Here is a 23,744-nt window from a genome sequence, read left to right on the forward strand (position 1 = left end):
TGAGTAGAACACTGCTTCCATTCAATAATTTATTTGACTGTGGTACATTCAAACGTCTTCCCATAATTGGAGATTATAAAGGATGTTCCCAGTTACTTCAGGAGTAGAGTGGGAGCTTAGGTTGCCACAAGATTGGATTGAGTCTACCTATTCATTTAGGAATGTGTCTTGGCCTCTTGAAGAGGGAGAATTCAGAAAATACATGGCCGTGCTTAGATAGATTACATAGTAATCATTTGTTTTGTAATTCTAACTCAAATTTCAAAGAAAAGATTTGTAGATTAATATGATCACGACATGAGATGCAATTATATTATCAAATCGACACACATTGACTTAAGGAATTTGAACATTGCGCACTTGTCTCAGACAAGTGGGAGATTGAAAGAATTATGTCTTCGATAAGTGCAATTACTAGATATATCAAATATCACTATTATGGAGATAATAAGTTTGTTCTTTTGGGTCGTCACTGTCTATTGCTAGATTATGATAAATGATCTTTGGACTTGTCAAATAGTTCAAAGCCCACTATAATGGATCTTATAAGGTCACACAACAAGGGTATTGGTTTAAACAAGTTAGGGGCCCATTATTGTGCCTCATGAGGACATGACATACCATGAATGGAGTTGGGATAGAGTAGTTAGATTAGAGTTAGGTATTTAGGCTTGACATGGGCTCTTATTTAGAGATATGATCTATAAATAAGATCCATGCATAGGGTTGCATTAAGTCACTATTAACTTACAGTAAATTGTGGAACAAGGCAACCAATCCCAAAAACCCTAGGTTCTCTCTCTCTAACTCTCACGCACGCCCTCCCCTCTCACCCCTTCGTGCGGCCGGCCACCCTAAGTGGCGCGTGGTGTTCGTGGTGGTGGTTCTTGGTTGGTTCGTTCCTCTTCTCTCCATAGAAGGTTGATTGAAAGGTTCAATCACGACTAACTAGCATTAGTGCAGGTTTAATCTGTGCATGTGGACTAAGTAGAGGAATCACGCATGAGGTTCTTTATCTCCCATTATTCTTGCTCGATCGCACGTGGAATCACGCTTCAAAGGTATAATTATTTGTTCTTTATATGTTATGAAATGATCTTGGTTATTAGATGTTTATGAATATGATTCATGAAATTCCGCTTAGAGTATCTAAAGTCCTAAAGATATGAATACTTCAAGTTTTGATTAAACATCATAAACAATAATATTAATGCCTTAATCTCAATGATGAGGCAAGCATTGCATGAAACAAGAATTTATCTCATGTAGTCATTGACTAATTAAGTGTTATATGACTAATTTCAATTTCTTCAAACCTTAACAATGTCACATTAAAACCTATATTACTTATTATTAGAACTCTTGTCATTTATATTTTTAATATTTTCATATTATACCTATATTACTTATTACTAATTTCGGACTAGAAAACCCTACATTACTTCATAATTTGAAAGTTAAAACTATACTTCCTTCATTCTTTATTATTTGGTTTGTATTCCTTTTTGGGAAGTTTCTTTTTACTTGTCTTGTTTCCTTATTTGGCAACTTTAACACTACACTTTTACTTATTTTCCCTCACCTTTTTCAACATCATAACCCATCATATTCTTATTACCTTCCATCTTCTCTCACCTCAGTCACTCACCAAAACCCATAGATTTTGAAACCAGCTTTCTTCCTCCAAGTTTCCATGGAAACACTGTACGGCACCATCATCCTTATTTTTGAAACACCGCCAAACATCAATCACCACTCTTGTCTATCATCTTCACTGGAAAAGGCCTTGACCCTCCTCCCCGCACACATCACCTCCACCTATGCGGTGTCACCGTCAACTATAGAAGTGCTCAAGTTTCTCCAAATTAAGGCCATAATGGTCGAATTAGGGAGGTTATTCCAGATATAAAACAACCATGCATAATCAAATTCGACCTTTAATTAACTCTCAATTCTTACAAATTTGGTCAAGTATTTTATGGTGGCTGCTGGTGTGGGTATTTTCCTTTTTTTCTTGTTTGTTTACTTTTCTGATGGTATGGAATGGACGATTGTAGTTGTTGAAGGTATGCACAATTTTGTGGTGGTTATTGGAGTGTGGGTCTTGTCTCTCTCCTCTCTACTTTGGCACTTGGCAGTGACTTGGATGGTGATGGCTATTTTTTGGAGGTTTGGATGGTGGTTGTTGTAGCAAACCTGGCGACGTAGGTGGTTGCGGTGGTGATTTGGGTAATGAGAACGGGATATTGGTTAGTTGGCAGAGCTAGTGGGAAAGGATATATTTGTCTTTTGACATTATTTATTACCATCTTTCCTTGATATGTGTGCCTAAAACTAATGGGTCATGTAAAAAAATAGAGGAAATAATAGTTTTGGACTAGAAACCCTACAGTTCTTCATAATTTGAAAATTAAATCATACTCCCGCTGTTTTTTTATTTGCATCACTTCTATTTATGATTGTTTTTTTTTATTTGCATCACTTCTATATATGGTAACTTTAAACTATATTTTATAATTTATCTTTCTTACTTTAAACCCCACTTAAATTAATTTATCATTTCTCTCCCATAGTCCCCACAACCCTCTCTCACATACTTTCACTTTCATGTCCCCACATTACTTTCACCATAATAATATATTCACCCAATCACAATATTATATTACTCTTCTAAAACTCCGTGTAATCCCAAGTAATGCAAATAAAAAAAAACGGAGGGAGTACATTATCATGAAACTCTAACTCTGCTAAGTTATCAATATTTCAAGTCAAAGCAACAAAATTTGTTGTAAAAACCCGAAATTTTATACAAACTTAGGTTCCAATTGCAAAATTATCAACAACTAAAAAAACCTAAAATCATGCAATAACCTATATTACTTCGAAATTTCGAAAATGCATCTTTAACAGGATACCTTAAATCAAGTAAGAATAGCAAATTAACTTCATATTTGCCAGTAAATAATCAAGTCACATGCAATTCTAACAATAATTACATAGATTAAGCAATCAAAGACTCACCTCGACATTTCATTTTCATCGGTCAATTGCGCACGAAATTCTCTCAATTAATCTTTCCTCAAACAAATTTTGATCAAGAATCTCCTTCCCCGACAATCTGCGCGCATAAATTAAATAATTGGTCTCCTTGATTGTTTGACCTTCTTGGGACTTCAGTTGTCCAACAAATTGTAGAGAAGATATGAGAATATGAACAGCCTCAAGAAAAAGAAGAGAAAGGAAAAGCGAGAAATGAAGAACCTACGGGATCTAAAAGTAAAACGAGGATGTCATAATATATACGTATATCACACTACCAATACATACTACTTAATTTCAAGGTCATGCGAAAATACCAATGTACCCTTGTGCTGGGAAATTTTACCTCAGCAATTTATTGGGCTGAGACCGGCTCTAAGTTTTTCTTGTTATTAATGGTGCGAGTTTGTCTTGATTTTTTTTTTTACTTTGTCCTACCCGGTTCATCGGAGCTTAGTTCCGACTACAACCGGATCCGAGCTGGGTTAGTTTCACATCTGGCTTATAGTGGGTAAGTCTCCCAACAAGAGTTTTGGGCATTCAATGAGACTCGAACTCGAGACCTCCCTTAAGCGACATCAAGCTGCTTACCACTTGAGCTAACTCTTGTTGGTTGTTTGCCTTGAATCGATTGCAATAAATTGTTGCGCATTTGTACTTTTTAATATACACCTTACGCCCTGCCTTATGGTGCTAATCGGGCGATGCAAGCCTGAACTATGGTCAGCTTGGTTCGTATTTGTTTAAATTTGTTCAAACTCGAACCAAGCTCAAAACTATATGAATCAAGCTTTTTTTTCGAGCTGAGATTTAACCAAGCGTTGACCGAGCCGAACCCGGATTGTTCATGAACAACCTTGATTTATTATTTTTCTTAGTTTACTTTTTTTATTCTGCAAAAAGTTTATTTATTTTTATCATAATGAAAATACTGACTTATTATTGTGTACTATCTATTATAAATATATTTATGTTTATATACATGATTTTTGTTTATACGGAAACACATAATCGAGCTTGGTCACGAACTTTTCGTCCAAAACTTGGCATAGCTCAGCTCGACTCGTTAAGGTATCGAGCAAAACTTAAACCCAATCCAAGCCACCACCAATCGAGCAATGAACAAACCGAGCTCAAATTGTTCACCAACAGGCTCGGCTCATTATCACCCCTATTCGTAGTTCCGTTCCTTTTTGTTTACTCTACTTTTCTGTTAAATTTGGCACTTTAAGTTTGTTAACTATTTTAATTACGGAGCATTTTTATGTTCAACCATTTCTAAAAATGGTTGCAACATACTATAAAAATGGTTACAACATACTACGTGCAACAATTTTTTCCCCATTTTAGGTTTCATATTTAGCTATCTTATTGTTCATCACATCCATTAGCAAGTCTTGAACAAGGCATGTGTACGTTACTTTTATTGTATGACGGTCAGTTTGAGGGTAATTTCACTATTTTTATGTTAACTTTAACTTCTTAAAGGGTAACTTTTAATTTGTCGTTGATTTGAATTTCATTTTAATTAATGTGTAATTTATTTTATGGATTCGTGATTACATACTACTCCCTTCGTTCCTTTATGTTTTTTGCATTTGGAATTTTGTGCGGTGATTAAGAAATTGTATAAAGTAGATGTATATTGGAATATTTCAATGACTGAAAGTACAATTTTATTGAAAAAAAACAATATTGTGCATGTGGGGTGAACAAAGTAGAGGAGAGAAGAGAAAAAAAGTAAAAATAAGTATTGAAAAACCATTAAAATAGTATAAAAAGTACAATAGCACATGGGAAAGTAAGGACTTTTTGAGTATTGAAATTTTTAAAAAAAAAAACGATAATTTTGTCCCAAAATTTATGACTTAAAAGAAAGCGATACTAAATGTAAAGAACAAAAGAAACACCTTAAATGGATACGTAAAAAACAAATGCGAACGTAGGGAGTAGAAACATTGATATGATTAATGTAAGGATTTTTTGACATTTGCTACCACTAAAAACGCCTCTCTTCAGATTCGGTACCAATTATTTTAAAATTTTTCTTTGCTACCGGCCAAAACTGAGTTTGTTAAAAATCACTACCACTTGTTTTCAACCGTTAGTAATTCTGTTACCACCACCCAACCATCGTCTAGCCACCACTCCTTCCCACCCACTGCCTAACCCACCGCCACTATTCAACATCAAACCTACCGCAACTGATTTGGGTAAAAATACCCTAGGCCAGTTGGCCCAATCAGAGTCCGCCACCGCCACGTGTCACTGGAAGGGGTGCCACCTTGGACCTCCCAGGGAACGACACGTGGCAGATGGATAAAAGGACCTGGGATTGGCGGCTTTCAGGCCCAAATCCCGAGGTCTACAAAAGCTGCGTGAATATTCCCTAGGGCACGAAACCCTAGGGAGTGCACGCTTTTCGAGAAGCCTATAAATAGGAGATGACCTCCTCATTTATGGCTACGTCTTTACGTACAACAAAACCTTTTACACTCCTTACGAGGAATATTCAGTGATTACTAATCATTGTCAGAACTGTCACTCTCAAGAGAACAGTACACCCGAGCTCGGAATCCGAGCAGATAACCTTTTCATTCCGCACCTTATTCTTCGGACTTAGACTAACTTAAGCTTCGGACGCGGACCACCGACCATTCGGTGCTCCGTTGTTTTGTAGGTACAGGCATCCAAGCGAGCATCCAGTCTTAGTGTTGTAACTCTCCCAAGGGACTCAAAAAACCCCGAAACATTTGGCGCCGTCTGTGGGGAGAGTACCTCTAAGATGGCCTCTTTGGAAACTGTACCAATTTCTATAACCAATCGGCCTCCGGAAACCAATCGGCCACCGGAGACCAGACAGCCACCAGAGACCAATCGGTCCCTGGAAGAAGTATTGGTCCAGTCGGACCATGACTCAGGTGACGACGGTGACGTTGAAACCTATACTGCCAGAGATGGGTCCCTCATCTCCAGGCGCATCCGTAGCAAGGAAAAGCGAGAGCGTCCTCATTCTCAGAATGTTCCAAGCAAACCAGCCGGACATCCAAAGAAATCGGCTGATTCTACCCAGGCGGAAGGGTCAGACCCGGTAACCAGAGACGAGCTCATGAAGCTTGTGAGCACTCTCCGTGGGGAGATAAAACAACTCACCAACAAGAAGTCGGCTACTCCTGCCAAGGAGCAGTCGGCCAAGAAGTCAGCCCAGACGGGCAAGCACAAATCGGTCAGGGACCGTCAGCCGACTCCTCATCCTAAGGAAACGGCTCGGCCTCAGTTTGACCTTTCAAGACTCCGTTTCCCAGAAACAGTTGCAAGAAAAGCCATTCGGCATGTTCAGCCGGATGGTAACAAGAAAACATTCTCTGATGCTCGACATTACATCGAGCAGAAGAGGAATGAGCTTTCAGAGTCGGCCTCAACGTCGACTTATCACGACAGCTTCCAGAATACCTCCTTGAGGGATTCACAATCTGTGCATGAGACTCCAATAAGCAGCCCCCGGGTTCAAGTTGGACCTCATGTAATTCAGCTGGCTCCGTACATGGCTCAGCCATTGTACCAAACGCCTGCTCAACCTTACATCCAGCCTGCCTTCCTTGGAGGACAGGCGGCATGCGGCTATCAGCCCATGGATTGGCAGCTTAGGCTGCAGCACCTTGGAGATCAACCCTCTGCCTTCTCTAAGGAAATAACCGACGCCGAACAGCCGGCTAAGGTTAAAAATGTGTTGGTTGGAACCTATGATGGGACCACCAACCCCGAAGACCACCTGCTAGCATACACCCACCTCATGTATTTACAAGGGTTGGATGATGCCGCATGGTGCCGCTGCTTTCCAGCCACCCTGAAGGGCATAGCCATGCAGTGGTTCGGCAATTTGCCGGCTGGTTGCATCAATAGCTTCAAGACGCTTGCTTTCTTGTTTGCTTCCAACTTCTCTATGAACATCCCTGCCAAGAAGACAAGCCTTGATCTTGGCAATGTGCAGCAGGGAGATAGAGAAGGCTTGCGTTCCTATGTCAGGCGGTTCAATCTGGTGCGAATCCAGATCCATGGGCTGTCTGATGAGGTCGCCTTCACAGACTTTTTCAAGGGTCTGAAGGACGGTTCTACTTTCAAGTATGAACTTGTACGAAAACAAATTTTCACCCTGCAGGGAGCGCTGCGAGAGGCGGAAGCCTATATACAGGCGACCGAGCTCTGCTCCTCCAACAGGCAGTCGGACTCTAAGAGGTCCGACCGACAGAAGGAGAGTCGGCCTGCTCAGCCGGCTCCTAAGCCAGAGGAGAGCAAAAAGAAAAAGCAAGTCTGGGCCGTTGATAACTCTGATCAGCCGGCCCAGAAAAAGAAGAAAGAGTGGAAACCGTACGTCCCAAGGTACGAGTTCCACAAGGACTGCTGCTCCATCTTGATGGAAATAAAGGATTGACTGACCCTTGAGAAGCCGACTCCAATGAGAGGTTCCGTTGAAAACCAGAACAAAAATAAACATTGCCATTTCCATGAAGACATCGGTCATGACACCAACGACTGTTTCAGCCTCAAACGAGAGCTTGACCGTCTGGCCGACAAAGGACAGCTGAAGTCCTATGTGAAGTCCAAAGTGACTTTAAAGGCGAATCAGGGGCAGCCCAAAAAGAAGGCTCCCCAGCCGACTGTTAGTACCGGCACCGAAGAAGAGCCAGTATATACCATAGCAGGCGGATTCGCCGGGGGTGGCCCGACCATTCGGGGCACCAAGGATTATCTGAAAAAGATGATCCATTCTGTTGAAGAGGGAGAGGCGGCAGGCACATCCGCCTTCCTCGAAGTCATCATCACCGAAAAGGACAGAGGCAAAGTCCGTCGACCGCATGATGACCCTGTGGTCATTGAATGCAAAGTGGCCAACCAACTGGTTGGTCGAATCTTGATCGACACAGGTAGCTCCTCTGATCTCATCAACCTCAAATGCTTGTCCAACCTCAAGTACAAGCCAGACAGCACGATGGAGGTCTCCCACACCCTTGTAGGGTTTGGGGGAGGACTTGTGCACCCAGTCGGACGGATAGATCTGCCCATCCGTCTGGGGCAAAAGGGAAACGGTCGGCATATGACCATCCGTTTCCTCGTGGTTGAAGAGCTTACTGCCTATAACCTCATCTTTGGTCGACCCACTCTGAACGAGTGCAAGGCCGTTATCATTCCTGCTCTCATGCTTGTTAAGTATGAGAGGGATGATGGCACAGTCGGTTCCCTTAACGGGGACCAAAAGACAGCTCGGGAGTGCTACCTCTCGGATGTCAAGCCCGCGGTTGCAGTAACCTTCCGGGGCAAACAAACAGTCGACCTTGATGACAACAGGGAAGACCAGGCGGCCCCACCAGCCGAGAAAAAGAGAAAAGTTTATCAACTGGTGGTGGTCAAAAAAGAGAAACAATAGCAATCACTGACCGGGGAACGGTCAGACGATCTCCGTCCCCAGCCGACTGGTATACGCATTGATATCCCTCTGGACGACACTCGGCCAGAGCGGACTGTTAAGGTGGGGACGGTTGCATTTGCTAAGCTAGGTGACAGCTTACACCAGCTTCTGAAAGAATTCAAAGACATCTTTGCCTTTGAAATGGAAGAGATGCCTAGCATCAGCCCGGATCTCGCTGTTCACAAACTCGCCGTGGATCCCAAAAAGAAGCCCATTCGGCAAAAGAAGAGAAATCACGGCAAAGAAAGAAGTTAGGCGGCAGCAGCTGAAGTGAAAAAGCTGCTGGACGCCAAGTTCATTCGGCCGTGTAACTTCCCTGACTAGGTAGCTAACGTTGTGTTACTAAAAAAGCCGAATGGAACTTGGCGGATGTGTGTTGACTACACCGACCTGAACAAGGCATGTTCGAAGGATAGTTATCCATTGCCAAAGATCGACAGTCTGGTCGATTCAACAGCCGGACATGCTCTGATGAGTTTTATGGACGCCTATTCAGGCTTCTACCAGATCCCCCTGTGGAAAAAAGATCAAGAAAAGACAGCATTCGTCACTGATCAGGGGTTGTTCTGTTATACTGTGATGCCGTTTGGTTTGAAGAATGCGCCTGCTACTTTCCAACGAATGATTAATACGGTCTTCATTAATCAGATTGGGAGGAATGTAGAAGCATACATTGATGACATGATAGTCAAATCCAAACAACAAGCGGATCATCTTGCTGATCTCCGAGAAACATTCGCCACACTCAGGCGGCACAAGGTCATGCTAAATCCAAAAAAGTGTGTCTTTGGTGTTGAGTCTGGGAAGTTTCTCGGATTCCTGATTGATCAAAGGGGAATAGAGGCCAACCTTGAGAAAATACAGGCGGTCATCGACATGCAGTCGCCCCGTACTGTAAAAGAGGTTCAAAAGCTTACAGGTTGTCTGGCGGCCTTGGGGAGATTCCTCAATCGGTCAGGCGATAAGTGTCTCTACTTCTTCCAGGCAATTAGGAAGAAGACTAATTTTGAATGGGGAGATGACGCAGAGGCGGCCTTTCAAAAGTTAAAAACTCATTTGCACTCTTTGCCGAGGCTTGTTAGCCCTTTGCCCAAAGAGACGCTCTTCATGTATCTGGCCGTCTCCGATCTTGCCCTCAGCGCTGTTCTCTTAGCTGAAAGAGACGGCACTCAGCTCCCGGTCTATTTCATCAGCCATGTTCTCAGGAACGCTAAGCTTCGGTACCCCATGGTTGAAAAATTTGGCCTCGCTCTTTACATGGCCATCAAGAAATTGAAACCCTACTTCTTGGCACATGCAGTAGTGGTCTATACTGACCAGCCGATCAAGCGGCCTCTGACAACCTTGGAGTCTTCTGGACAAATGCTCAAATGGGCGATTGAAATGCAAGGATTGGAAATCACTTACGAACCCAGGAAAGCAATAAAGGGGCAAGCATTCGCCGACTTTATTGTGGAAATGACAAGGCCGGTTGTTCGGGATGATACTAGTCAGGTTTGGAAAGTGTATGTGGACGGGAGCTCCACTGCGAACGGCTGTGGTGCAGGGATTATCTGTCAGTCTCCTGAAGGGGACAAATATGAATATGCACTACGGTTCAAGTTCCAGGTCTCTAATAATGAGGCCGAATATGAAGCCCTGCTTGCTGGCATTCGGTACTATAAGGCAGCAGGGGCAAAGAAAATTGAAGCCTGCTCGGACTCACAATTGGTCGTACTCCAAGTCAATGGGACCTACGAGGCCACTCATCCGGCCATGATAAAATATTTGCAGGCGGTCAAAGCTGAAGTTGGGACACTTGAAGAATTCACTCTAAGTCAAGTGCCCAGGTCTTCCAACAATCAGGCGGATGCCTTGTCCAAACTGGCATCATCCGCCTCATGTGAGACGCCTCGGTCAGTCTTCTGGCAGGTCATGGAAAAAAGAAGTATATCTGGGGAAGACCCTATTGGAGTTCTTGATCGAAGCTCAACCTGGATGGACAGCATCCGGGCCTATCTTACAGACGACACGCTCCCTGACTCACCACAGGAGGCGACTGTTTTGAAAAAGCGAGCGGCTAACTTCGAGTTGGGACAAGGAGAACTCTTTAGGGCTGGTTTTCTGAAACCCCTGTTGAAGTGTGTTACCCCCGAAAAGGGTAAGGAAGTCCTCGAAGAGTTGTATTCGGGATTCTGCGCCTCCCATATAAGCATCAGATCCCTCGCTGCCAAGGCCAGGCGGCTTTACTTCTGGCCAACCCTGGAGTCGGATGCAATGGAATTGGTGAAAAAAATGTGACAAGTGTCAAAAATTTGGCAAGCTCATTCATCGTCCAGCTACAGACCTGACGGCCATCCACAGCCCAATACCCTTTGCCAAATGGAGCATGGACATTTTGGGGCCATATACAGCTGCACCAGGCGGCAGGCGCTACATATTGGTGGCTGTGGATTACTTTACCAAGTGGGTAGAGGCGGAGGCGGTCAAAAACATTAAGACAAAAGATGTCATTTCCTTCATCTGGAGGAACATAATCACTCGTTTCGGGGTGCCCATGTCTATGGTTTTTGACAATGGTCCTCAATTTGAAACACCTCAACTCAAGACTTGGCTGGGAGACCAGGGGGTCTCTAGCATCTTTGCATCAGTCGGCTGGCCTCAAGCAAACGGCCAGGTCGAGGCCTTCAACAAGTTAATCTCAGACGGGATTAAAAAGAAAATTGAACGGGCTGGTGGCCTTTGGGCGGATGAATTACCACACGTCCTCTGGTCCATCAGAACGACTGCTAAAGGGGCAACTGGAGAAACCCCATTCCTAATGGTGTATGGTGCAGAAGCTGTCATGCCCATTGAACACTATGAGCCGACTCTTCGAATCATGTTGTATGATGAAGAGGCGAACTGGGAGGCCATGCGCCTAGCATTGGACTCACTACTAGAGCGCAGGGGCAATGCTGCCTTGCGCCATGAGATATATCGTCTGAGAATAACTCGGGCTTACAACAAAAGAGTACACAAGCGTCCTCTCAAAGTATGGGACTTTGTTCTACGGAAAATGGAAGCAGTCGGTAGGGCGAATGAGCAGGGAAAGCTAACCCCAAATTGGGAAGGCCCCTACCGAATCTATGAGGAAGTAAGAGACGACACCTACCGCCTGGAAGAACCAGACGGCAGGCAGCTGCCCAGAACTTGGAATGTAGACAACTTGAAAAAGTACTACTTCTAAGTACGAATGTAAATACTTCAAATTTTGTTATCTCAAGTTTTGTTAATGAGAATATGCCTCCATTTTCCAACTTGTCTTTTTTAAAGTTTTTTAGCACCGCCTGTACCAGATACAGACGGCCAATATGCTTGGAAAGCGTCTGTCCCAACAGCAGACGCCCCAAACCTTGTGAAGGAGCCGATTGTTCTAAAACAATCGTTCCTACGAAATTTCATTAAGTTTATACCAACATTTACTTAATTAATTAAGAGGCCAAAGGCCAGATAAAAACAAAAAGAGACCGAATGGTCACAGTCTGCTCCAACATGAGTATGACCGTCTGCTCCAACATGAGTCAGATAACCGGCGACGTCCATTCGGCCGAATTCGTCGAGGAGAAGCATCTCCCATTTGGGTGGTACATTGCTCTACAAATATAACAAGCGGCCCTACCGAATGCTAAGGCAGCATTCGCAGTCGTTTGTTCTAATCGAAAGTGAAATCTAAAAGGCCAAAATTTTCTATCTGTTCTAGCACAGTTCAGAAATGGTCACTGTTTCATAAGTAGAGGCTAACCGAGGCATAAAGCCGGATGCGCCTGTTTTAGCTCAGGGGCAAAACAGGCGGAATATTTTTACATACATGAGTTAAGTTAACTACTTAGCACTTATTTGAGGTTATCAGCCAGATGACGCCTGATCCTTACCTATGGGGCAAGACAGGCGGACAATTAATTTAAAGAAAATTGGCTAAGTTACAAACTTAGCATTTTTATCTCAAGGAGGCCAATGGCCGGATGCGCCAGTTTTTGCCTATGAGTCAGAACAGGCGGGGATTTTTCCTTAGCATTTCAGCTAAGTTGAAAATTTGAGTTTAGTTCGAGCCAATGGCCGAATGAACAATTATATTTGCCAATTCTGGATGGACGTCTGCCGAGTGGTTTGGGGCAATCACCATAGTGATTGATTGACTCAGAAACCATGAATACTCTTCTAAGTATCAATAATTTCTAAGTCAATCAATCCCATAAATCGAAACCACTCGACATCCGTCCAGGGGCAAGAACATTCGCATGGTATACAGGTTATAATACTTAGCCAAAAAAAACATGCAAAAATTTAAAAAAATTCAAAGGACAATAATATGCATAACTTCAGCCAAATGGCTGAAGGATTCAAATTAAAAAGACCAATCGCCCCTAGGCGACTGGTTTAAATTGTTATCTGGCAAAGCCAGAAGAATTGTCAAATCACCCGACCCCTCGGTCGGTAAAAATACAGAAATACTCGGCATACAGGCCGGAAAAGCAAGTACTTGGCCATTCGGCCGCAGAAACAGAAAAAATAAAAAGCTTAAGTTATCAGGGGAGAGCATCTTCATTGGCAGCCGGCCTGTTGTCCTTCGGCTGCTCTTCATCTTTTTTCTCTCGCTCCTCCTCCTGATCCTCCTCCTCCCCAGAGGACGACTCCCCAGAAGAGTCGGACCCAGAGCCTTCGTCAGCCTCGGCCTCGGCATCAGCCTTGGTAGCTTCTTCCATCTCCTCAAGGAGGCGATCGTCGAGAGCTTTGCTGAGCTCATCAAACTTGGATTTCCAAATTTGATAGTCCGAGCCTGGCTTCACAGCCGCCCAAGTGTCCCGCATGATGGCTTCATTGTCACTGATCATTTGTTTGACCAGATCAGCTCTATCCTGCTCAGCACGGGACTCAAACTTGGCCTCCAGCTGGTGCTCCTGGTTTGTGAGGCGCTGCTCCAGGCGGCTCACCCTCTTCTTGGCTCTCTCGGCCTCATTTTTGGCATCTTGAAGGGGCTCGAGCTCTGCCTTAAGAGATTTGATCTCCTTCTTAAGGTTGGAGACCTGTAGGCGGGCCGAGTCCAGGTCCTTCTTCACCCGCAGATTGGCCTCCGACTGTGAATACATCATATCAAGCGTCAGAAATTCATTCTGAGCAATATCAAATTGAGCCCTATCCAAGGCGGACTCGGCCTGAGCCTTAGCGGCCTTTACCTCTTTGGACTTGTCCTTGAGGGGTTTCCCGAGCCCTTGGACGCGCAGCATGGCCTGCAAAAAGAAGCCGGATGGTTAAAAACCAGGCGGATAAAGACTTGAACAAAAAAAAAAGACGAATGTAAAGTTGTTCAAGGTTAAGTCTATACCTCACAAAGGTTCCCTAGAATGACATCTAAGTCTAGGGTGCCGACTCCTCTGACGGATGCTTTATCATCCGGATCAATCGCCCTCAGCATGGACTTGGCCATTTGAACTACAGTCGGCCTCTGTACAGGAACTGCAAAAAAAAAAAAAAAGTTAGAAAAAGGTTCAAGTATGGATAAATTGGAGAAAAAGAAAGGGGGGACGAATGGTCTTTACCGTCGTCCTCTTCTTCCTCCTCTTCCCCCAGAACCCTCTTCTCACCGGCAGAAGAGGCGGGCCTTTTCCCCAAAAACCTCTCCTTACAGGAAGAAGAGGGGGGCTTTTACCCCAGAAACCTCTTCTCACCGGTAGAGGCGTCTGGGGCTCTCTTGGGCTTGTGAGCAATGTGCTTCTGGCCGCCCTTGCCGGATGCGCTCACATCACCCGCCCTAGTTTTTTGGAGCTTAGGGTCGGATGGTTTTGATGGGGACTTGGAGGAGGTACCCTGCATCAATAAAGACAAAACACAAAGTCAGAAAACATTCGGACGAACTCAGCATTAATCAGAAAAATGCTAAGTACAAAAGCCTCACCCTTGGGGTACCGACTGGTCGCTGCTTTTCCACCCTTGTAGTGGTGGCCTCCGCCCTGTTAAGGACGTTTGATCTGTATCTAGCAGCAAATACAGCCGGCTTCCTGGAGGCCGAGAGCTTCTCCATTGCTTTGTCTGCGAAAAAGAACAAGTGTTAGAATCATTTAACAAGTGAAGACAAGCAAAATAAAAGTGCATATAAAACAGACGACCGACTACCTCTCGGCATCTCAGTACTTAGCCCACAAGCGGCCAAGAACGTCTTTTCCTCAAACCATTTGTACAAAGGGAGATAGCATTGAGGGGTGACTTCCTTGTCCCCCTCATCATTCGTCCTCACGGACACGGTGAACAAGCTCGCGTCCATGATCTCCTCTTTTGCTCGTCTAGGAAGAGCTGGCAACGCACTCCTGCCTGCTAGGAGAGGTGGATCCTTGTTCCACCTGTTATACTTTTGGTTCAGGCGGCTGTCGGCGGTTTTGACTATGTAGAACTTAGTTCTCCAGTCTTTCCACTTGTTCTCTTTGCCAACAACCATCATGTACCCCTTGCAAGTAGTCAAGGTGTACCAGCCCTCGCCACCCCTAGCAGGCGCCCTGCTAAGATAATGCATGTGGGCGAATGCTTCAAAACTCGCCTCCACCTGCAGCATCTCACAGGCGGCAACGTACCCCAGAATGTTGATCCAGGAGTTGGGTACAAGTTGCCAGATACCAAGTTGGTATCCATCCAAAATCCTCTCCACGGCCGGATGGAGAGGGAAGCGCAAGCCAGCCTGGAAGGCCGCCTCATAGCAACCGAATGCTCGGTCTTCGTAGCTGGCCATACTCGGCCAAGTAATGGTGTCGTCCTTATTGGGGACGCACAGAGTAAAGCCATGGCCCAAAACAACCTTGCGCCTAAAACTTGCAAGGCCGGTTGCCATGGTGTTCCGCCTGCTTTGCGGAACATGATGATACTAGGGGGCTTTCTCCAAGCGCCTGGAAGCACTCGGCTCGGCCCAAGATTCCCCCCTCTCAACTACCAAGGACTCCCTGGCAGTATCTATTCTGGCCCTTGCCTCCCCAGAAGAAACGAAGGCATTATCTGAAGAAGATGACGAGGCCGACTCGTCATCAGAGCTCTCATCAGAGCTAGGGGACTGCCGACTGGTGCCAGCAGGGTCCTCCCCTAGACTCTCTTCCGGCGCCTATCCAGAAGGCCCGGGTGCATAGGTTTCATCCGCCTCCTCCAGTATCCTATCACTAGGAGTACCACTTGAAGTGGGCGAATGGTAGTAGGTGGGGGTAGGAGGAAGATAAGAAGGGCTATCAGGGTGTTCCGACACCTCACTTCGAGGCACCCTCATTGAGCCGTCTGAATAAAGAGTTGAACCATCCGACGGGAAGAAAGATCCATCAGAGTTAGGTTTTCTTGTTGTTCTATTGGTTCTGGCCATAGTGTCCTGCACAGACACGAAACCAGTCGGATTCGGAGAAGTTCGCAAAGCACAGTCGCTGGCCAAGCAGTTGGCACTGCAAGTTCTAGATTCAGCCGTCCCCGGTGACCAGCTGATCACTATCCAATGCTGTGTCGCATGCGATTGGGATACCATTTTTTCGAAAACAAAGAAAAAATGAAAAGTAAAAGAAGAAACAGGCGTTACCTTTAGAAGAAGGGTGAGAGACGCTTGGTTGGCTGAAGAACGGTCGGACAGTGGGCCGAGTGTCGGATTCTTGAAAGATGAGAAACACTTAGGGAATTTTGAGATTCTTAAGGTCAAAAAGTCCAAGATTCTCCAAAGATTCGCAAAGATGTAAAAAATTCAGGGGGTGAAAACCTTCTATTTATAGAAGGGTTAAAAACCATAAACTTTCCCTCCACAGTAATTTTTTGAAATCCGACCAATCGGATGTTTACACCTGTCACAAGCAACACGTAGCAAGCGCGTGTCACCTGTGAGGGGCAAATGATTTGGGTAAAAATACCCTAGGCCAATTGGCCCAATCAGAGTCCGCCACGTGTCACTGGAAGGGGCGCCACCTTGGACCTCCCGGGGTACGACACGTGGCAGATGGATAAAAGGACCTGGGATTGGCGGCTTTCAGGCCCAAATCCCGAGGTCTACAAAAGCTGCATGAATATTCCCTAGGGCACGAAACCCTAGGGAGTGCACGCTTTTCGAGAAGCCTATAAATAGGAGATGACCTCCTCATTTATGGCTACGTCTTTACGTACAACAAAACCTTTTACACTCCTTACGAGGAATATTCAGTGATTACTAATCATTGTCAGAACTGTCACTCTCAAGAGAACAGTACACCCGAGCTCGGAATCCGAGCAGATAACCTTTTCATTCTGCACCTTATTCTTCGGACTTAGACTAACTTAAGCTTCGGAGGCTAACCACCGACCATTCGGTGCTCCGTTGTTTTGCAGGTACAGGCATCCAAGCGAGCATCCAGTCTTAGTGTTGTAACTCTCCCAAGGGACTCAAAAAACCCCGAAACAGCAACCACCACCCAACCACCAGCCCTTCCCCACAAGCTACCCAAGCCATCTCCACCATCGCCTGGGAGCCCAATCCCCTGCCCGCGAATCCGGCCACCTAGCCCCGTGTCGGCGCCGGCGTCGCAACCCTCCCCTAAAAACGCCTTTCCAGCCCCGATCCCAACCTCGTTCCCAACCCCCCTCCCCTTGAAAACCCGATCCAAGCCCCGATCCCAACCTCGTTCCCAACCCCCCTCCCCTTGAAAACCCGATCCAAGCCCCTTCCCCTCAATGCCCGATCCCACGGTTTGGGTTTAGTGGTTTCAGTGGGTGGTAGTCGTGGTCTGGGTTCGTGGGTATAGGGTTGTCGGTGGTGGTGGTCTGGGTTTGGGGGTTAGGGTGGTGTCGTGATGGTGGTGAGGTCTGGGTTTGTGGGTTTTAGGTATAGGGTTGTCGGTAGTGGTGGTCTGGGTTTGGGTGGTGTCGGTGGTGGCTCGTGGGTGAGGAATAGAGAGGACGGTGAAGTCGCCGGCGCCGACCGACTCTTTTAGCGCCGGCCGCCGGCAGGGGGGAGGGGGAGGGGGAGGGGTGGGTGGTAGTTTAGGGGAGGGGGTGGCTGGGTTTTTTCTTTTTTTTTTTAATTTTTCTTTTTTTTTAATAAACTTAACGGAATCCTAGCGAATTCCGTTAAGAGGTAGTTACTTTTAACAAACTCTGATTTTAGTGGTAGCAAAGTAAAATATTTTTAAAAATTGGTACCGAATCTGAAGAGAGGTGTTTTTAGTGGTAGCAAATGTCAAAAAATCCTAATGTAAGAATACATTATAAAATTTTTGTAAGATAAAATTTAGGGATTCTACTTGGTGGCCTCGTGGAATTAAAATTCAACGTGGAAGACAAACTTTTTTTAGTTTTCTAAAGAGACACTATAGACTTGATTTATTCTAAGTGGTTTAATTATCATTAAATTGACTAATCATGACTTAAATGGTACATTCATCCCTTAAGTACTATTTTCTCACATACTCAAGCACCAAACCTTGTCCTCATAATTTCACCATCCATCCCTTAAGTACTCCAAGTAGTCCGTACTTTACACGAAGTTCTCAAACCAAGACGTGAAAAGTATAATTGTTTGAGGGTTTGGACCAAATCAACTTTACTTTCATTTAATTTAATTTCCATTATATTTATTATTTTTCTTGAATTTATTGACGTGTTGATTGTTTTATAGTTGGATTAGTTGCAAGCAAACGCGATCAAATCAAGAATCATGCTCCTATGTTCTTATTATTATTCTAACGATTTTTATTATGTTGTTAATATAGTAATTTTTATATTATTATGGTTAAATTACTTCCAATATTATTGCTGATTTTATTTTGTTTCTATCACCACATTGCATGTTTAAAAAGAATATGTAATTGCAAATCACACGTAATGCCGATTTAGGTTCCTTTCAATCTTGTTGTTAATCGAAGGAATCACTATTATTTAGAATTATGCGTGCATTAATATTCAACCAATTTGGCCTAAGTTAGTTTGGAGCAAATTGAATCATTATTTGCATGTCTTTGAGATCGCAGGAAATACTTTTCACTATACTAGGGCAGCTAACGCGCGCGATGCGCGCGTCATAGCTAGCCATATCTTGAAGGTTTTTTTGGTTTGGCTTTTAAATCACAAAATTAGTTAAATTAACAATAAGAGAAGTTTTTTCTAAAAAAAAAAAAAAACAATAAGAGAAAATATGTAATCAACTATATTTAGGTATAATTGGCATTACACATTTTGAAGGGTATAATTGGCATTACACTATTCATAAGATCATGTTTCTACTTTTTATAAGGTAGGGAAGAATCGAGTAAAGGCTAATACGGGCAAAGTTGACTTCCATGACTCACTTCGTATCATCATTTCGGATCCTCCATTTGTGGATCCTGGCCGTATAAAGTTAGTAATCTCATGGATTATGAATTGGGTATAATCTTCACCGATCAATCGTTATTGTCTTTCGTTGTCCCTTATGGTGGTTGTCTTAAACAATCCATGAACGGTTTGCAAGTTCCTTAAAAAAATTTATTGACGGCTCCCAACTTTTATTGTCTCTTATTGTATAACATCAAATATCACTTCCTATGATTGTCAAACATATTCCCAATATGCTTAAGTAGGTGTTTCAAATGTCGCCTAAAGTAACTTTGACCAAGTAACCAGAGAAAGTAACCCATGTAACAGTAACAGAGTAAACACTAACTAAGCAACCCCTATAACATTAACGAAATAACCCCTATTATGGCTCACCACACAGTGTGGCCAACATAAGAATTTGTGTAAAACGTTCGCGTTACATCAGTATGTTATCTCTGAAAACTTAGGGGTCGTTTAGTTCACACTACGGGGGAATCGGAATGAACTGAACAAAGGGAATCAGTGGCGGATCTAGGATTTTCAACAAAGGGGGGCACCAATATCTACCAACATAAAAGGATATAGACGAATTTTTTTTTTAAAATAAAAAACTTCTGTTCATAGAGGTAAATTCATAATGTAATAAAAAATTTCGAGCATAACAAAGTTCTACATAAAAAGTTACAATTGTTCTCGTCGAGTTTTCATATTTTGGAATTGGTTTACGATAGCATCTATATGCTTACATTAAAACACAAATCTTTTTCTAGACTAGTAACCAAACAATCATTCAACAACTGATCTCCCATGCTATTGCGCAATATGCTTTTAATTTGAGTCATTCCTGAAAAAGCTCTTTCAACACTTGCTGTCGCCACAGGGAGAAGCCACACTAACTTCAAAAGCAGGTATACTATCGGATGAGTTTCATTCTTTTGTGTCTCAACAAGTTTCATAGAAAGCTCATTAAGGTTCTTCAAATTCAAAAATCTCTCATCACTTTTTATATCCACAATAATATTTTTAAGTGAATCTTCCATAAAAGAAATTTCAACACTCGAAAATTCATTAGGATAAAATTTAGCAAGTCATATCAATTTGTTAATGTCAAAAGAAAAAAATTGGCTAATGGGATTGAAGCAAGACATGCATATAAGTAATTCCTTACTTACCTCATCAAATCCATAATCAAGTTCTTGCAATTGTAGATCAATGACACTTAGAAAAACTTCAACTCGAAAATGGTGAAGATTAGTCACTTGTGGCCTACCACCACGAAATTGTCGTCTCCCTGGGACAACATACTTTTCCTCCATGTTAGAAATTTCAATGTCATACTTAACCATAAATGTGGTTACTTTTTCCATGTGAGAATCCCAACCATCATCTCGTAACTCTTGTAAATGTCTCTTAGTTACATCAACCATTGTCATTGCATTGACAATATCTTGATCACTTTTTTGTAAAGCCATGTTCAACTCATTTGTAATAGAAAATATACTCTTCATCAAATGTGCCACAAAGATATAATCAAATGTCATCAATAAGTGAGTAAGTGACTCAGCTTTATTCCTATCACACGATCAGAAATAGCTCCAATGTCATCAAGTGACTCAAGAATCATGGAATACAAATTAAGCACATTCAAAATGGTTCTAAAGTGAGAACCCCAACGAGTATCGCCGGGTCTACTCAAGCTACGCTCTGTATTTAAACCAGTTCCCGATTCAAGTTTACCCAAAGTTAGTGCCTCCGCAACATGTTCAGCCTGTTTTTGTCGAAGTAATTCTTTTCTCTTAGGTGAACCACCCACAAAATTCAATAATGGTGCAAGAACATCAACAAATAGCCACCCACAATCAGCATTTTTCTTAGCTATGGCAACAAGAGTCAATAGGAGTTGATGGGAAAAACAATGAACAAAATATGCAGATTCAAATTCACTTTTAATTTAAGTTTTAAGGCCGTTAATTTCACCTTGCATATTGCTGGCACTAGGGGTGAACATGGTTTGGTTTGGTGCGGTTTGAGTTCAAACCAAACCAAATCGCAAAATACGGTTTGGTAAATTTTTCAAACCAAACCAAACCAAACCGTAATAATACGGTTTAGTGCGGTTTGGTTTGCGGTTTATGATGAGATGATTTTTTTTTCCCCAAAAATTGTCAAATAATATTTCATTAATTTATAATAAAGTTTAAATAAGTAGCCCTAACAGATTAAAATTGTAATACAAAGTTACAATAAAAATAACAATCAACTAATCAAGTGCTAACACATAATAAAAATAATACTTAACAATAAAAAATATTCATATGAAGTACTACATTATAGTCATTGATTATAGAGTATTGACCATATAGTTTTTATCTATTTTTCATGGTTTTTTATTTATTCTTTAATTTTTTTTATGTATAATAAATAAAATTTTTATATAAATATTAAAATACGGTTTACGGTTTGGTTTGGTTTATAATTTTTGCCAAAGCAAACCAAACCATAAACCATATTTACAAAAAATCGAGACCAAACCGTAATTTTATAAACCGTAAACCAAACCAAACAATACGGTTTGGTCTGGTTTGGTTACGGTCCAGACCAAACTGTGTACAACCCTAGCTGGCACCATCATAACCTTGACCACGAACTCTAGAAAAAGTGAGAGAATGCTCCATAAGTAAAGATTCAATTGCAGCTTTTAGTGTCAGAGATTTGGTATCAGCAACATGGATAATACCAAGAAAGCGCTCAGTCACCTCTCCTCTTTTATTTATGTATCGCAAACAAAGAGTCATTTGTTCTTTATCAACAGACTCATCAGCAAGAATAGCAAAAAAAATCACTTCCCAGTTCATCAATTATTGCTTTGGTTGTTCCTTTTGCACAAGCATTAATGATGTCTTTTTGAATAGTAGGAGATGTCATTTGAGAGTTACCCGGAGCATTTTCAAGAACTACTTGCCGAACATCAAAATTTTCAGTTGCAAGAAATTTTAGAAGTTCTAAAAAATTACCTCGATTCGACGAAGACTCACTTTCATCATCACCACGTTGGGGTAACCCTTGAAGTAATAACCACCTCAAACACTTAGTAGAAGCTTGTAGTCTCTTTCGATACTTTCCTCAGTTTGCTTAGATAAACTAGATGCAATATAATCCTTCTGATTTTTAAAAGCATTTAAATTCCCCATAGCTTGATTGTGGGCACTTATATGTCCTCCAATATGCTTATCATATGCATCTGTTTTATTCCAAGCTCTAAACCCACCTCTTACAAAAGAATCTCCACCCGGTGAATTTTCATTCTTGAATAAATAGCAAAGAAAACAAAACGCTGCATCCTTTTCAACACTATACTCAAGCCAAGATTTATACTTTTTGAACCAATTAGGGTTAAATCGACGCATTTTAGGCCCAAAAGGTCTTTGAGGAAATTCATAGTCTTTAGGCTGGCAAAGTTTTCTTTGAATATATGCTCTCCTAACAAAATCCCTGTCATCTGGATGAAACTCGTATATCTTTTTTCTTAGTCCCGAATGATGAGGAAGATTTACAACATCAACCACAATTAATCTTTCTTCATCGTTTGGAGCTTCAGTTCTAGGATTTGAACTAGCTCCAATTTCTGCTTCACCTCCTAAATTTTGAGGGCTAGTTTCAATTTCTTGAGATGGAGGATTATCAATTGGTTGAGAAATATCAAGTTGATTTGCTTGAGATTGGGGAGGATTAGGACTAGAGGTAGCACCAAATTCTTTATGAACTCTTTTTGAAAAAAAACTCGTAATATCTCTTGTTTTTGTTCTCTTCATACTCTAATTTTAAATGAGTATAATTAGATTTTTTACAATTACTTTAACAAGATACAATTATTTTGTATAGCTTTATAATTAATTGATAATCTCTCATTCCCTCAAACAAATTTACAATTTACTAATTTATTAATAGTAATAAAGTACCACCGTAACAAATTATCAATGTGCAATATTCAACATATTATATAATTTATATCAATTTCAATTATAAAATTTATTAAAAATATCAACATTCAACAACCAAATCAAGGACAAAAATTAGAACATTAAATAATAACAAAGGATAATAAGAAAGTAACTGACCTTAATTTGGTAGATGTGACACCCACAAACAAGAAACAATACAAAATTACACAAGAATTCGGCCAATTTTTACTTTCGTCGAAACCTAAAGGGCTAAAGGTTATAACTGATAAATTGTTGAATACGGAGTAAAAGTACTCGTATTCTTTAATGTTGGGGACAATTTGTTTATAAGTGTGGTTGGGGCATTGGGGTTTGGGGATTTGTACGAGTAATTGGATTTTGGAAAGTAGGAAAGTTGGAAATATTGTATTTTAGGGGAATAGGGGTTAGGTGTAGAATCCTAGAAGTAGTAGTATTCCTTTTTTTTTAATTGTACTTTTAAGGTTTTTTATTTTTTTATTTTTACTTTTTGTCAATTGTCAGAGCCTCAAACAAGTTTACAACTACTATAATCATCTAATGGGGAAGTTCTGACAGGAATGTGGGGGCACGCTAATCATAATTTTTTTTTTTAAAAGGCCAATCAATTTTTTTTAAAATAAAAGGGGGGCACGTGCCACCCAGGACACTGTATAGGTTCGCCTATGAAGGGAATGTAGGAGAATGGAATGAACCCCTTTCCAAATAGTATGTTGTTTGTTTTCAAAGAACAAAGGGAATCACCACCACCACCACACAACCACCCCCATTCTTCACTTTTCCAGCCACCACGAGCCACCCCACTGCCCAGCCACAACCTCGACGGGAATCTTCGGCCCTTGGCGCACCTCCCCCTCCCCTCGCCGCCCCTCCCCTCCCCGGAAAATCGTCCACCACCCACGAAAATCCCTAGAAACGCTATCCCTCCCCTGAAAAACGTCGGCCGACCTCCCCCCGCCCTAGGG

General features: G+C 42.3%; 2 protein-coding genes across 2 annotated transcripts; both read right to left on the reverse strand.

The window, feature by feature from the left end:
• Positions 1-19,533: 19,533 nt before the first annotated feature.
• On the reverse strand, positions 19,534-20,271 carry LOC145619798 (uncharacterized). The gene is made up of 2 exons (XM_081674490.1): positions 19,972-20,271; positions 19,534-19,773 (listed from the first exon to the last, which is right to left on the reverse strand). Exons 1-2 carry the CDS (start codon positions 20,269-20,271, stop codon positions 19,534-19,536), a joined length of 540 nt encoding a protein of 179 aa, XP_081530616.1.
• A 68-nt stretch (positions 20,272-20,339) lies between these two features.
• On the reverse strand, positions 20,340-21,654 carry LOC145619799 (uncharacterized). The gene is made up of 2 exons (XM_081674492.1): positions 21,435-21,654; positions 20,340-20,674 (listed from the first exon to the last, which is right to left on the reverse strand). The coding sequence occupies exons 1-2, from the start codon at positions 21,652-21,654 to the stop codon at positions 20,340-20,342; spliced, it is 555 nt and encodes a 184-aa protein (XP_081530618.1).
• Between the last annotated feature and the right edge of the window lie 2,090 nt (positions 21,655-23,744).

Source organism: Chenopodium album, chromosome 27 (genome assembly GCF_948465745.1).
Source record: "Chenopodium album chromosome 27, dcCheAlbu1.1, whole genome shotgun sequence".
Lineage (NCBI taxonomy): Eukaryota > Viridiplantae > Streptophyta > Magnoliopsida > Caryophyllales > Amaranthaceae > Chenopodium > Chenopodium album.

What these genes read in the sequence shown, in the direction of transcription:
- LOC145619798 (XM_081674490.1), bottom strand. Translation starts at nt 20,271, where the DNA reads ATGGCTTTACAAAAAAGTGATCAAGATATTGTCAATGCAATGACAATG. An exon ending in TTGATTATGGATTTGATGAG is followed by an intron (nt 19,774 to 19,971) that starts GTAAGTAAGGAA and finishes TTGAATTTGAAG; the next exon opens with AACCTTAATGAGCTTTCTAT.
- LOC145619799 (XM_081674492.1), bottom strand. Translation starts at nt 21,654, where the DNA reads ATGAACTGGGAAGTGATTTTTTTTGCTATTCTTGCTGATGAGTCTGTT. An exon ending in TTCTAGAGTTCGTGGTCAAG is followed by an intron (nt 20,675 to 21,434) that starts GTTATGATGGTG and finishes TTGTTGCCATAG; the next exon opens with CTAAGAAAAATGCTGATTGT.